The sequence below is a fragment of the Uloborus diversus genome, chromosome 3, assembly GCF_026930045.1.
Source record: "Uloborus diversus isolate 005 chromosome 3, Udiv.v.3.1, whole genome shotgun sequence".
Lineage (NCBI taxonomy): Eukaryota > Metazoa > Arthropoda > Arachnida > Araneae > Uloboridae > Uloborus > Uloborus diversus.
Genome location: NC_072733.1, coordinates 4,107,674 through 4,124,433, shown reverse-complemented (window position 1 = coordinate 4,124,433; position 16,760 = coordinate 4,107,674). Strand labels below are relative to the sequence as shown.

At 34.4% G+C, this 16,760-nt stretch overlaps 1 protein-coding gene across 1 annotated transcript in view; it reads left to right on the top strand.

Annotated features, from left to right (window-relative positions):
* The window catches only part of LOC129218127 (regucalcin-like), a 59,146-nt gene extending 42,666 nt beyond the window's left edge, over positions 1-16,480 (top strand). The window contains exons 3-5 of the mRNA XM_054852337.1: positions 8,761-8,958; positions 9,034-9,180; positions 16,198-16,480. Coding sequence (XP_054708312.1) covers positions 8,761-8,958; positions 9,034-9,180; positions 16,198-16,403 — 551 coding nt within the window. The 3' untranslated portion in view covers positions 16,404-16,480. The remainder of the gene's footprint in view (positions 1-8,760; positions 8,959-9,033; positions 9,181-16,197) is intronic.
* The last annotated feature ends 280 nt before the right edge of the window (positions 16,481-16,760 follow it).

The window sequence follows — 16,760 nt, the reverse complement described above, 5'->3', positions numbered from 1 at the left end:
GTGTTCGTATACATACGAGTAAAAGCAAGTAGATACTTGTATAGTCAAATGTATATCTGCATAGATAAAAAATACCCATATCGCAGATACCCATATACGTATTTATTGGTGCATTTATGTGAATACGGTTATATACGCGCCTGCACGAGCATATGCGTATATGTATACGTATATACTCGTATATTTAACTCCATTTACGGTAAAAACAATACATATTAAGTGAAATTAATATTTAATTTATATCTGCCTTATACATAACTATTAAGTGACATTAGAAGAACAATATTCGTTAAGCCTAATATTATGACCACTTTACCCCATCTTACTGAAATTGTTCTAAAAATTGATCTAAAATATATTCAGCTAACTGCTAATGAGTAAGCGATCTTAAGACATGTAGGAAGCTTCCTGTGCCATCAATCTGTTCATAATTCTAACAAACAAAATTTCCCCAAGAAGTTAAAAGAGGTGTTTAGATTTTTAAAATTTTCATATTTACACAAAATATTTTTTTTATCAAAAATTTTTTTGCCAGTTTAGAAAATTTTGTATTCAAAATGTAGTTTCTAACTCCCCGAACCTAAAATAAAATTTTCACATTCATTCGAACATTTATTTCCAAGGTATAGTCATTTATTTGACGTATGACAACTTTACCCCATTGACCACTTTCCCCCACCAGACCCTACTGCATTTAAGAGCTTAATAATAGTGAAAGACTATTTTGTCATAAAAACCAGAAAAAAACTTTGCAAAATGTTCCAATCCTGGAAGATGCTGTATTTACTTTGGATTCAATGACTCATAATTACTGACTTTTTTCAACGTAAACGCTCGGATTCGTTACTTAATGTGTTAGAATGATCTAAACTGGTGTGTACAAAAATGTTCTTTTCGTAAAATATCTTATTTTTACATTTTATAAGTATCATCGTAGCAACCTTTATTACTATTTTTGTTTCCTTATCCGATTTTTGCTTTTTATACATTTCCTGTATTTAACGTTTTCCCATGTTTTATGTTTTTGGATTTGAATTGACGTTTTTCCACATTTTATGTATTTTATGTTTGATTTAGGCCTCTGAGAACGTGAAATCGGGGTTTCTCTCTAGTTCAAATTCATTTCTGTGTTTTTAGTGAAAAATATAAATTAAATCAGTCGTATACCACATGCAAGGTTTATTTATTGCAATTGATACCCTCGAACAATGTTGACAAACTGAGAACAGCTTTATACTAGAATGATTTCGAAAAAGAAATCAGAAATTTCAAACGTTTAATGATTTTATAATTTCATTGTTTTATGAACAGAATGGTTATTTAACTTTTTATTTAGATTTCTGTATGAGTTTTAAAAATTTCTTTCTCATATGTATCTTCTTTAAAGCCAAACAGTTCCGAAAATTGTTATTTTCAGGTTACTACTGCATTGCATGTAGAATAATGCGCCGCATTAAGCCATAACAACACGTAAATCTGTTTAAAAAAATCCTCTATATTTACAGATGAATGTTTCAAAAGCCCCAACTTTCGGAAACAGTAAACAAACGTTTTTAGGCTCTCCTCCAAAGTAGTGAAACTGTGACATACATTAGTCTGGAGCATGTAAATTTAATGACCAATTTCTTTGATAAAAAAACAATTTACCCCCGTCATACCGGTACGCGTTATTTTCTAACTTAATATATTGGTATTCGTAAATAGCGTAGATCAAACAAAAACATCTGCCACGACTGTAGTCGCAGGTGGTCGCAGCTAAAATGTTGTTGTTTATTTACAGGAAGGATTAAACTATTGATGTATGTAAATTTTAGCCCACCGGAAGCCGCCGATAAAAGTATATTCCACAATACTTTTCATTATATTTTTTAAAAAATAATGTTTTTTTATTTCAGGTAGTTTTTAATTTTGATGAAATTTTAATTTTTAACTACGATGTAATATGCATCCTATAAGCGTGAAAAACCAATCAGAAATGACTTTTATTAAATTTTAGTCCTCCTTATTGAACGAATGAATTAAAACTGAAGTATACGTCGTACGTCCGAAAAAGGTAAAAACGCAATTGTTCAACAATCTCTGCTTTTTTTTTTGCAAAAACGAATTTTTTTTTCGAAAAACTTTTTTGGAGTAAGTTACTACAACTCAAGGGCTAAGTAATTACGGCATGAAATATTTTTTATCTTAAAATTTAAAAATGGCTATTTTTTCCGCCCTTGAACCACTGTGTGTCGCAGAGAGAGGAAAATGCCCTTCTGAATTCCAAGTGTCGTTTACTCAAAACAAGCGATGGGAAAACTTTCCCGCCAAAGTGTGTTTACTTATAATTCTCTATTTTATGAGATGCAACTGTTAGCAGAATGTGGGAGGATGTCCCTTTCCAGACATGGGGGGCAGAAGGTCAAAATCGGGCCCCACAGTATGATCAAACTGTTTAGAACAAAATTGGTACTGGTCATCCGAACTTAGTAAGTAATTGAATGCATTCTAACTTCGTTAGCAAACATTTTGACTGTAACTTCTTTAAACGTAGTGGCTTCTTAATGAGCCTTAACTTTTGTCATCAGGAGTTGAAAGCATGTTACTACAGAGGTAGTCAGAATATAATGACAGCAGAAAATTGCACAGAAAAAAATAATTTCTGAAACAAATCAGTGGAATTTATGCACAAAATGCCATTTTATGCTAGAAACCATTGTGGAATGCAGAATATTTGAAAATACAAAATTTAAATGTTTTACCGTGATTAATTTTAAAAAATGTCATTGTTAAAACTTGACAAATTATAAGGAGAACGAGCGTTTTGACCTGAAAATCTCTGGAATTAATAATATCCCTCCCCCCTTTTTTTATCACTTTTATCATTCTTGATGTCATGGAAAATGAAAAACGTTCTTGGGAGTTTTTATCTTGACTTTTTCAATGGAGAAAATGGGTTCTTGCTTGTTTCGATATTGAATACCATTTTTTCAAACTTCGGGTGCCGGAATGCCTCACAAAGTTTCCATTAATCCAAGATCGAGCTTTTTGCCCGGCCTGTACAGTAAAGAAATCCCCCTATACAGTCACAAAATAAGCACCCTGTGCAGTCACGAAATAGGCACAAAGCAAACATTTTGAAGTTTGAAAAACACGTAATTAGGCATTATCCTGCTGGAACAAAGTGTTTAGACTCGAAATTAACGGTGTTTTTGGGTCAAAAAATTATTGCTCAGTTCATCAACACTGCTTTCATAATTCATTCTGCCCTGCTCAAAAAATATTGGCTCAGTTTCCGTCCGCTGCGAAACTTCCTCAGACCATTACTGAGCCGACTCCAAATAAACGCTTTGAGATTTTTTTTTTCTTCTCAGAGATCGCACCAGGAGTAGAAAAATCCACTAGGGATGTGTCGTTCATGAACGAACGGGTCAAAAAGAAAGAGTCCTTAAAATGAATGGATCCGTTCGTTCATTTAAAAATGAACGACCGTTCTTTTGAATGGTGAGCAGTTTGGAACATTGTATTGATGCACTTGTGATAAAATCGCATTTTTTAATACTCTCAATCAATTTCAAATGTCCTTTTATACTGTTTTTGTTACTTGAATTAGTAGCTCTCTGGAATTCCGTACACCATTTGTAGAGTAATGCAAAGTCACATACCAATTAGCAACTATCGTTTGGTGCGCTAAAGTGTACCCTTCGCTTCGCATGGGATGGTAAGGGAGTTTTGAGCAAAAAATAATGCTCTTGATGAAAACAAGTGTTTTGGCTCCACTGCAGTTGGTTTTACAGAGTTTAATTAATTCTGGATGTTTTCCAAAATATCCCCATAAACTTCATGACCTTCTAAAATATATTGATTTTTCTTAAGAGATCATACTTGACTTTTGCACAAGAACTGCAAATTTCGGACAAGAACGATGTCTCTTTAATTTGTATACTGCTGTATCCAATTTAAATTGTGTTAAGAATACCTAACATCGTTGCTTTATAACGGTTGGTCATTGTATCATTTGATTCTTTACAGCAGGGAGAGGACGCTGATCGGTTTGACTAAGTTGAATTCTCAGTAAAAGTTTTTGGATAACTTTGCTAATTTCGCATCTCACTTAAAAGATACATTGTGTTTCATCCAAGTTTCTGACACCTCTTTTAGAGTCGTGCCGAATATTGCATATTGGTCAGCTAACTTATCTAAAATAATTTTCAAGGTACAATCCAGCATCCACATTTAAAATAACAGTTTCACGATGACAAAGACGTCGGCAGGCACTTTCTACAGGTTAGAGAGCATTTTTTTTTTCTTTTTGAGCTTCCTCGGAGAAAAATATTGTACACTTTTAGTAAGTTGAAGGTTTTAAGTGCTTTCCTTAAGCATACTGACGCGTTAAACATTGTATTCAGGCTACTCCAGCGTGTTTTACATCACTTTCACAATTTTTTCGAAATAGCAATTTTCTAAGTTTCAATTTTCAGTGATAGTTTTCGAAAATGTTCCAAATTTTTACGCAATTTCTAAATTGCTGAAGTATAAAGACAAAAACCTCCGAATGAGAATAACAATTCTAGTCTAATGAAACATTTCTAATGTACGTGAGTATGTCGTGGAGAGAGATTACGTGCGACTTTTTTCAATGAACGAAGTCGTTCAAATGAACGAGTTGAATGAACGGATCAAAAGAATGAACGATCTTCTGATGAACGGATCATGAAAAAGAACGACACTGCCCACCTCTAACTTTTTTACTATCAGAAAAGATAACATTATTCCTCTTTTATCCATAACAACACATTTTTGGGACGCTCAACCCTTGGTCTCTTATGATCTATTAAGAGTTGGTCATGACATTAGTTTGACATCATGAAACTTTTCCTCTTTTTGTAAAACATGTTAAACAAATGGAAAACAATATCCTAACTTGAATTCCCATCTAATGTAGCAATAAATATGCTCCCCCTCCCCACCTTGGTTTTGTTTAAGAAAAATAGCTATGGTACCGGAAAATCAGGGAATTCTCAGGAAAGTTTTATTTTCTGGAAAATATCGGGGAATTTTCGCTAACATCAGAGAATTTTTTTTATCACTTGCAATCGCACCTTAAGGGAGTAAGTAGCCTCAGATCAGAACATTGCAACATACAGCCTCTTCAATGAAATCTCCCCTACCTCCCCCCCCCCAAAAAAAAGAAAGAAAAACCGTTTCCGCATCCTGAAAACATTTCAAAGATTTTTTTTTTATTGAAATTATTCCTACTTGTACTAGTTTGGATAAACTTTGTTTGTGTGTTTTTTTTTACGTTAGTTACTGTATTATTTTTTAATAACTTGATTTAACACTACATTTTATACCTCCTATGGACATGTCATTGAATATTTTCGGAGCTTGCCAGGAAAAAAACAAGAAAGAAAAAAAACATTAACATTTTCAGGCTTATGAAATGATATTTTCAGTTTCATATTTCAACATTGTTTTATTTTTACATTGTAAGTAGGGGAACATGGGGCAAAATGAAATAGCGGGGCAAAGTGAAAAGGTGAAGTATTTACTCGGCTTTTAGCGCCTCCTATCTGGTATTATTTTAAATATATACTACCATATGTAGTCTATTCCAGTCAGGCAAAAAATACCGTCGAAGATTAAAGCATTTGGTAATACATACGATTTTAAAAAATTGATACTCATAATGTAATATTTTGTTGTAAGTCAAAAAATATTTTTGTTACTACATAATGATAAAATTCTTGTATTACCATTTTAAATATTAATTGAGACCTCCTAATATTCAATGCAGAATTAATTTAGTTAATATTAAGTTTATTTGAATTTTAAATAAATTGTACAACTAGTCAAGTAAACACGGAGCAAAGTGGATGGAGCAAATCGAAATAGTTTGTTTCATTTATTCACTCAATCATTTAATATAAATCATTTACGTTTCCATTTATTAATTAAATCATTTATATTCCTTTGTTTAGTAATTCACTTATTTATTCATTCATTCACTTATTTGCTCTTTACTTCAAGCTTATAAAACTTATTTCAAGCTTTTGATGTTATAAATGATGAATGATAAAAAAATATTTTTATCATTTGTCAATTGATAAAAATATTTTTTTATCATTCGATTAAAAAAATCGATTAAAAAATATCGATCGATATTGATTATAAAAATATTTTTATCATATATGAAATGATATGATAAAAAAATATTTTAAGGTTACATCGAATTAAACAAATACAAATACAAATGTGACGACGAGCAACAGGCTCTTGGCCCAGCTAGGCTGGTCCTCTTCAATTTATTAGTCCTTAGTGAAGATCAATCCCCCTCTTAAAGCTATCCACTTGCTCATTACCACCTCTTCCGGTAAGCTGTTCCAAGTGTCCACACAACCCTACTAAAGTAGTAGTTTTTCCTTATTTCCAGGTTAGCCTGAGATTTGAATAGCCTAAAACAATGACACCCTCGTCCTGCTTTTGGTGCAAACATTTAATCCATTAACATCACTCATTTTGCTAAATTTAAACAACTGAATCATGTCCCCTCTGATCCTCCTTTGCTCCAGGCTATACATATTAAGCCTATTAAGTCTAGTATCATAATCTAAATCTGAAAGTCCCTTTACTAGTCTAGTTACCCTTCTTTGAACCCTTTCCAATACACAAATAACTTTCCTCTGATAAGGCGACCAAAACTGCACAACAAACTCCAAATGGGGTCTTACAAAACTCCTATATAAAAGAACCTTCTTAGATTTGTTTGAAATAGATCTATTGATAAACCCAAACATTCTGTTGGCTTTGTTACTTGCAATGCTGCACTGTTGACTAAACTTGAAGTCCTGATTTATTAAGACACCTAGATTAATAACATTTTCTGCCTGACTAATGATTGAACCCTGTAAACGATGACTCGTACGCTTTTTCTATCACCTAAGTGTAGCACTTGACGTTTCCCTACATTACCAGAAATACCCAATTTATCCGCCCATTTAGCAATAAAATCTAAATCCTCTTGAAGCTGTTTTACCTGTTCTTCATTTTCTACTGTCCCCATAACTTTTACATCGTCAGCAAAACAATCGATCTGAAGATGGAATCCTGGTAGAAATCGAGGAAACACACACACACACTCTTCAAATTTTATGGGCAAACTTAAAGCGATTCCTGTTGGGTTTTTTAGTGACTCGTGCATTTGCTTTCGGAAAGCAAACTTTGATAAAGTTGAACTGATGATGAAAATAATTTTCTTTGTACATAATTGCACAATTAAAAATGCCTTTCTTCATTGTCGTCGGGAGCTTCCGAGACGCTGTGCTCTATTTTTCTCTATAGTGCTCATCTTAGCCGTTTACAGACTCCTGTGCTCAACGTTTTCTCACTCGAAATGCATGTAAGAATGGCATCAACGTCATGTACCATATACTCTATCATTCGGACTTATTTTATATTTACGCCACTAAAAAGCAAAAAATACATTATTTTTAAATTTAAAAGAAAAGCCGCCTTCAAAAGATACCTAGGAACTAAATATCAAAAAATAATATACTATTTTTTTTATAAACCTAGAAATGAAATTTATTTTATAATTCCAGTACAAAAATCAACAACTAAACTGAACACCCAATTATAAAATAAACACTGATTGCAATTACTGTGCGGTTAACTATTCTAATATCTAACTGATTACATGCGATTTCTTAATTTTTACTCACCTTTTGAAGTCAGTGCCTCCTGTAAACTACTACCTAGCGTAACTGACTAAGTTTGATTTTAAAGACTAATTTCATGTTTAGTTCAATCAGTGTTCAACTTAGGATTCGATGGGTAGTCAGTTAGGTTTGTTAGTTTATAGGAGGCACCGACTTCAAAATTAGAATAAAAATTAAGAAATCGTACTTAATTAGTTGGGTATTACAATAGTTTACCGTAGAGTAATTTAAATCAGTGTGTATTTTATAATTGTGTGTTTAGTTTAGTTGATTTTTGTACTGGAATTGTAAAATAAATTTCATTTCTAGGTTTGCGTAGGATATAGTATGTATATGTTTTCAGTTTTTTTTTTTTTTTTTGCTTTTTAGTGCCTAGGTGTTTTTGATGGCGGTTTTTTTTATTTAAAAATATTGTAGTACTTTTTTTGTATAAGCTGAGAGAGGTGGGGGGGGGGGGGGAGAGGCACGAAGTACAATTCGTTCCCAGTGCTTTCAAAAATCATAGTCGGGCCCTGGTTTTTCCTGTTATTGCTATTGAGAAACAAAAGGAAAATTCCTACTTTGATACCGCCGCTATATGACCCTGAAACTCAGGAGTGTAAAATGGTATAAGTTGCAAATTACAGTGTTTCATATCTTGATAATATTGATCGCACTAATGTCTTTTTTCTATTTTTTGTAATATGCTTGTGATTTTCTTAAACGTAGTTTTAGGGATCGTTTGACCATACAGAAAGTTAAATTCCGTATTTTTTCGCTGAACTCTGCTTTAAACTTGCAATATCTTAACTCTGAACCCCATTTTGACCATTTCTTAAATTGGAAGTATGCATCTACGACTAACGGTTAAGAAAATAGAAGTATTATATGTTAAACTGGAACAGGCTGTATATTTAATACTATAAGTATCAAATAATGTATTATTTTTTAACGGTCTGTACCTGTTTGTAAGTACGCACATATAATAAAATATAGGGCATTGATGTTGCTATAAGTAAACTTAGTACCATTAAAACGTTATTTCAGTTTGAAAATATTTTGAAGCTTTTAATATTTTACTTAGGTACACTGGTGGAAGGAGAAAAGATGAAAGGTTATTTATACAAATTGGATTCTTCTAACAATTTTCAGCCAATAGTAGATAAGATCACCTTGACAAATGGATTGACCTGGTCCTTAGATAACCAGACCCTTTACTATATTGATTCCGGAGAAAAGAAAATTTTTGTTTTTGACTTCAATTTGGAAGAAGGAACTACAAGTAAGTAATATCCTAAATGTTTAGAAAAAAATAGATCTTTTGCAAATGTTTCAACGAATTTCTTTGATTTTTCAGGCAATCAAAGGGTACTTTTTGACTACAATACTGATGAAGGATTTGAAAATCTTGGTGTTCCGGACGGAATGACAATCGATATAGAAGGCAAACTGTGGGTCTGCAACTATGGAGGGAGTTGCGTCCTACGTCTCGATCCACAAACGAGTAATTTTTACCTTAAGAACCATAAAAATTATGCAAATCATCATTATTCATATTGGGCTATTCCATTTCAAAAAAATATTAACTGTTGCCCTAAAAAGGCTACAAGGACTCCAAATATGTTACATCTTTATTTCGTTGCATAATTTTATGAAGTGCATAGACTCTACTTCTAGAAAAGGCAATTTAATTTTGAAGATTTTCAGAAACGATAGTTAAAAATATTGTTTTCCTGAGTAATGGAGGTACATTATGATATAAGTCCGTTTTTTATGCGAAGGTAATATTTATACTAAAGTAAATGTGGCAAATAAGGCCAACCAGAGGTTCAGGGCCTAATATCTCGCTCCTTTATGATTCAATTGAATTCAATTTTTGTACATTTGTCATATGAGTCATAAGAAATTAGAAAAAAAAAATAGTCTATATAGTCCATTTGAAAATGTATGTTTTAGTTCTGTTTTTTAGCAGTTTTCAAAAAAGGCAATTTGGTCTTATTAGTAACATGTTAAGGCCAACTCTGAAAAAAGGCCAAATGCTATCAAACTATTAAAAAATAGATAAATACCTTAATAAAAATAAAACTCTTTCTTTATTGTCAATAAAAAAAATATTTAACTACAGTTGATAAACTCAAAAATATATGTATCAAAAATTCCAAAATTTTTCACTAAAAAAGAGAATAATTTCCCTAAATATAAGTTAGGGGACTTGGGGCCCGTATAAAAAGTTAAAATTTGTATTTTTTGACTCATTTTTATTTTTGCTTCAAACTTTCAATATCTTAACCCTGTAACTTATTTTGAACATTTTTGCAATTGGAAGTATGCATCTAGGACTAACGGTTGGGAAAATAAAAGTCTTGCAGGTTAAAACGGAACACCCTGTAGAATAAGCTATTAGTGTCTATAATAAGCTTGACCTTGATAATTTGATATCTTCCCTACGCTAAGGTAACTATAGTGCTTCAAGGTTGAAATGCAAGAAAAAATCGTCCCCTTTACCTAAAGAAATGGGTAAGGCTAAAAGTTATATAGGGTAAATGCTCCAGTAGAAATCCAGTGCTCGGCCATGCATGACCCAGTAATCGTTTCATTTTCATAACTCTTTTGGCGTGTGAGTGAATAAATTCAAACAAAGTTCAATGCAAAACTTACAGCACAGCAGTGTACTTACAAAACTAATTACTCCAGTAATTACGAAAGCATTCTGCCCTCTTGATGTTTTCCTAACGTTATCTTTATATTATCTTCCAAACTGCAATCAATTTGAATATGCATCAAATGCAACATGCAATAATTTTGTTTATTATTTATCTTCTACATCAGCGGTTCTTATGGGGGAGCTAACCTAGGGGAGAGGCAGGACTGAAGAGGGTCGTGACACAAAGGGAGCGTTAGGTTCTATCAGAAAAAATTAAAATTAAAACAAAAAATGACATTCGGTTTTATGGTCACATGGGAATATAAAATAACAGTAACAGTGTTGTGAAAGTGACTAATGTACACGCCAACCTCACCCGGATCCTGAATTACTTCAAAAAAATTGTATTTAATCCTTTCCAACTTCTATACTCCCCCCCCCCCCCATAACAAAAAATGTTTCTGTATTAACTGTTTATGTTAACATCAAGACTGAACAAAAGATTTGATGGAATTCATGACCGATATAGAGCGAATTATTCATCGATATTATTGACACATGACTGGTCTATGTTCATTAGAACGAACCTTCACCATATCGAACATAAAATTAATATTGTAGTTTTTGAAATAATTTCACCTCAAAACAATGCAAGTAAAATCCGTTTGCGTAAAAGATTAGCAATCAGAGTCACATCTAAAAGAAAATTTATCGTAAAAAAAATGGCACTTCGCTGTGAACGAACTGGAGTAAGATGAATTATATAGGCTCCTCCGTATTTTCAAAGTCTTTCATGGGAGGGGTGGGACAGAGGGTATAAATTCAATGCATTTAAAACGAAAAAAGCAAAATGCATAATTGCATTGTTTTGAAAATCCAGAGGGGTCAATTGCCCCCCTTGATTGTTAATAGGAATAACATGGAACTTTCCTCGGAAAAAAAAAATGTTCAGTGCGTTTTACCTACGAAACTCTGGACCTCTACCATCAGAACAAATTACAAAGGCCAGGTACCACAACGATATAAGAAGAGGTGTTTCCTACGATTGAATCCGACTAATATGAATTACTAATGAAACAAAACTATGTGACTTAATGGAGTAATCAGTTCATAAGGGCCTTTTCATCTCTTAGTGAGGTATGAGAATTATTTGTTTGGGCTAAGACTGGTTAAGGAAAAGAAATTCATTTAAGCTTTTAAGCTATAGAAAATAAGGTAAGTGCTCCAGTAGTCGGCCACAAGGACATAAAACTGCTCGTAAATATTATGTGTATGACTCAAAATCAGATGTGATGCATTCCCCCATTCCTTTACTTATTCCCAATTATCATCCAATATCAGTGAAACTGCGGGTACTCTACCTTAGACTCAATTATTTTTAGAGGGGTGGCCGACCACAGGTACTAAATTCTTATGCATTTCCAATAGTCGGCCATGGCAGATTGACAACAGGTTCTATACTGTTTGATTGATCTACACAGTAGTTGACAGTAACTGCTTACTTAGTATGAATTTTCTAACGTTCAACAAATAATAATAAAAATAAAGTATTGACACAGCAGTTTTGAGTAAAAATTCCCTTTGTGACGTATTTTCCTCAAAAGAAAATGTTTAAACTTTGTGCCTTAACCTTTTTTGACAAAAAGATTCATTTCGTCATTTTATTGCTTCTAATGTTGATTTTAATTTAGAATTCTCGAAAACAGGTGTTGTAAATGCAGTCCATCGTTGTGTTTAGAATACAAGTTCTGTTACTCAACATGTCATTACCAAATGGGGATGAATCGTTTTTCTTATCAAACCATCTAACGTTGGTGATATGATTTTACCAAGGCTAATTACACTCAGGAACACTGAAAATAGCACCCCAAGAAAGAAGAAAGGTACAATCGTGAAATTTTGCATATTAGAAGAGTGGCATCTGATATGCAAATGATCCAAGTTTGGTGTCAATGCGCATGGCCGTTTACCCTACAGTATCGGTGAAATCGGGAAAAAGGTGCTATATATAAACCAGTGCATAATTTAAGAATTGTAAATGTTACGATTACTGCCGGATTTTCGGAGAACAATAATGAGTAAAGGATGTCAGGTAGACAAGTTAGAAAACGTTTCTCACAGTTAAGCGCGTTTGAGAGAGGTTTATCATCGGCATGAAAATTGCGGGCTGGTCGACGAGCCGTGTTGCTGCCCAGATGGATCGTTTATAGGGTTCCGTTAGAAACTGTTGGAGGCAGTGGACACGAGATGGTACCCACGTGCAAAAAAACCGGTCTGGAGCGATCGGGAAGACAACGAGGAGAAAGGATGGAAGGATCGTGCGGCAAGCGCTCGTGGATCTCACAGTGACTCGTTGCACCATGCAAGCAGACGTAGGGGTAGCAGTTGTTCCCCGAACCACTTCTAAACATCTTACGGAAGTAAATCTGCCGACCAAGCGCCCTTTTCGTGTACTATCTTTAACACCAAAACATGGCAACTCCGTGTGCAATGGTGCGAAGCCAGAGCCATGTGCGATGTCACTGACTGGCAAAAGGTGGTGCTCAGTGATGAATCCTGATTCGTTTTGGGGTCAGATGGTATCCGCGCACGGATGTGGAGGCACCCTGCAGGCACCCATTCTATCGCACGACACACTACCCGCACAGCGGGCAAAGTGGTCTGGGAGGCTATAGCCTATGATAGCCGGTCCACTCTACTTGTGGTTCGTGTGACCTTAACGGGCCAGCGTTATGTTACTAACATTCTGCAACCGCATCCAGGACTATTCCTAAATGACCCTCTAGGAGCAACTTTCCAGCAAGATAATGCTCACCCGCATACAGCTAGAGTTGCTCAAGACTTCTTACGTCATTTTGAGACTCTTCCATCACCAGCCCGCTCCGCCGACTTGTACCCTATAGAGCACATATGGGATCAGCTGAAACGCCAGATGTCGCTGTGCTACTCTGCGCAAGATTTAGAAGTGACTGTTCAAAATTTGGGGGTCCATCCTCCTCAGAACAACATCAAACGTTAAATTAGCTTGTGTCATGTATTTCAGCAAAAAGGGGTTCAACGCGCTATTGAATTAGCACTGTTATTTATCTCATTTCTTAGCCTGTATTTGCTTAATTGTCTAGATTTTGGGATCAAGTGTATCTCTCATCTGTATTATTCCGTACACTAAATTTCACTTCAATCCAATGCTTCCTTCTTGAGGCGCTATTTTCAATGTTCCTGAGTGTATTTCAAATATTGGTACCACTTCTTATTACTGCTTCTATAACCAAATATGTAATTCCTTGAGCTTCATTCCTCTAGGAAATCAAAATTTATTTCTTACTTAAAATGATGCTGACTTTGCTTCAAAATTGCATTACGTAGCTACAAATTCCATTTTAGTTTATTCATCGTTTACTAATATTCTTGTTGAAAGCTGTATGATTATCTGCGTGAAACCGCCCCCACCTTTCTCAATTTACCTACATACACCTGGCCTTTCTAATGTGTTTTGATGGTAGAGGTCCAGGGTTTTGTAGGGATTTTTTCTTTTTTCCAAGGAAAGCTCCATGTTACTCCTAATATTCTATTTCAGTTGAATGAGCTCCTACCTATTTAGATCCTTTAGTTGTTTTCATTCATCATATTTTTATCCATAGACATTAATTTATCGATCCCTTCCAATTCTTAAGGCAACTACAAAAAAATAAATAATTATGATCTGGCCGTTCAAGCTAAGTTAATATATAGTGATTTGCTATTGTGGAACTTTTCCCCCAGTAACACTTTTTCACTAATTAGGAATTTCGTTCATTTACAATTCTACTGAAAATGTCATTTGTAAATGAAAAAAAAAATAAATAAACGTGAAATATTTTGAATGCAAAATCAAATTAGAGAGAGTTTTTCGTTGCTTTGTACCTTTTAGAGAAGTGGAATTTCGCAACAATTGTGGTTACTATTTTTGATTATTTATTTTTGGAAACGTAATAATACATAACAAAGTGTAAATAATTTTGGAGAATCAATGCGTAACATTTTCACTATTCATCTGGATCACTTACATTAGTAAAAATTCGCACTTTTTGATGCTTTATTACATAAACTAGCAGTACCCGCACGGTGATGCCCGTGCTAAGAATTTAAAGGAAATCCGTTGAATAAAAAATAATCCACGCCCCCCCCCCCTTCTGATGTGAAATTATCATATTTCTTCAACTAAAATGCGTACACACCTTTTCAAAAAAAAACCTATTAAAGTCTATTTGGAATTCATAACTATTCGCCAAAACTCATAAAAAGATGAACAGTAGCTTTAAAACTCAAAATAATCCTTCAACTGTATGGTTCATCGCTTAACGCGCCAAGCAACCACGATGCCATAACCCTGCCCTTTAGCGAGTGAAGCGGTTTTTTTATGCAATTTACAATGTTTCGCCAACTGAACCAATATAAAAAAACGTTATAAAGAATAATCACAATTGTGTGAATAATACGACAAATCAAATTATTTACTTAGAATAAGTAATTATCTTCAACTCTAAGAACAAAAACAAACGGTGAAGATATAAGGTAAGCAAAACCCAATACAAAAATCCTACAAAATAAAATTATGTACCTGAATATTGAACAAATAAAAAAAAAAACGCATTCAAAAATCAGTTCGCTGACCGTAACAGCGCAGCTGACCAAGCTTGTGAGCCGCGTGGCATGGTTCCTCGCAGTTAAGCAGTGGTTTCCTAGGTCGCGTTAACCGCGCCCATCGCCGACGTCAGCGTGCGACGAGTTGAAGAACAGCGAGGAGCTACGCCAAAGTGGATTCCTAGGCAACCCCAATCGCGCGCGGGAAATCTGAATGAGTTTTTTTTCGCGAGAGAGCAGTTGCGTTGCAAAACTGAAACAAATCGAGAGACAAAACGAGAAATGGATCTTGCAACTAAAAAACGTCTTATTACAGCATTGCTGCTGGAAGAGGAAGAAAATGAAGAACTAATAACATTAAGTACAAACAATTGTGAACTTTAATTCGTGTATTTTCAGAGTACGTTGAAGGAGGAATTGTTTAAGTAACCTTTTGATCACATATTCTTATTTAGAGGCAGGGAAAATCAAATTATATGCATCGTTTACAGAATAATGAATTTAGTTCAGTTTCTTACACATGAAAACAGTATTTTTTTTACAATAATTAACTTTTAAAATTACCAGGAACATTTATCGATTCTGGAATTGCTTTCCAGCAATTTTCTTTTGCTAGTTGGTCCTTGTATCCTTTCTTCGATACGTTATATAGCACAGGATTCAGCTGAGCCATCTCAATAAATGTTTCTTCTGGGAAAAAATCTAGCGACATTTTGATTGGATTACACCGGCATAGATCTCACGCTTGACGCTGAAATCAAAGTCAAGTTGATTCCGACGTGGCGATGCACCACGTCGATTTAGCTCGGGCGCGCATGCGCAGAAGAATCAAGTTTTCTCCTCGGCGGAGAGCGACGCCGAAGACTGGCGCCTTTGCTTCTAGGAAACCAGGGCTTTATCGACACTGTCGGTCATCGCCCTCTCGATAAGTTAACTTACCTTGCAATCTGTTAGGAAGTCATAGAACTAAACTTACTCCGCCATCTATTAAGAATTCATAGAACTAAGTAATTAATTAAACATTTATGGTCAATCTGATTTTTAAAAAATACCCTATGAGCTTTCCCAGTAAATGGACTATTCGACACAAAAAGAAATTTTCAATTCGAACCAGTAGTTCCTGAGATTAGAGCGATGAAACAAACAAACTCTTTCGCTTTATATTATTAGTATAGATCGGTATAATTTAGTCATAGGTTTCTCTTTTCCGAATTGCACAAAATTTTAATTAACGCACCAATAATTTCCTTATAGGAAGCATACTACAAAGAGTTGAGATGCCGGCTAAGAATGTTACTTCATGCTGTTTCGGAGGACCACATTATGATATTTTGTACGTAACAACAGCATCTGCTGGTCTTACTGAGGAAGAAAAGGAACGGCATCCTAAAGCAGGATCAGTTTTTGCAGTAACGGGACTGGGAACAAGAGGACAACCATTAAATAATTTTGTAGCCTAAATTTGTTGATGATTCCTAGTTCAAGAAAAACATTTTATGAGACTTAAACAAGGCAAAATACATGTTTGATAAATTAAAATAAAATTATTTTGAATTAAAACTGTGTTGTCTGTTTTCCCACAATGTCACACATCATCTGATGAAGCAACTAAAATTTGTAACCTTTAATGAATAACTTAACACGTTCGTGATATCATGACCCCCTGGTCACTCACCTACACTGAGCATTGCATTGCTGCTGAAGGCACTTTTTATCGTAACCACGGCTCCGTGGGTGCCGATGAGACAAGAAAATATAAGGTTCATTCAAATGAAACTCGCTCGGTGCTTCTAACCTCACATTAAACGTAAAGGGAA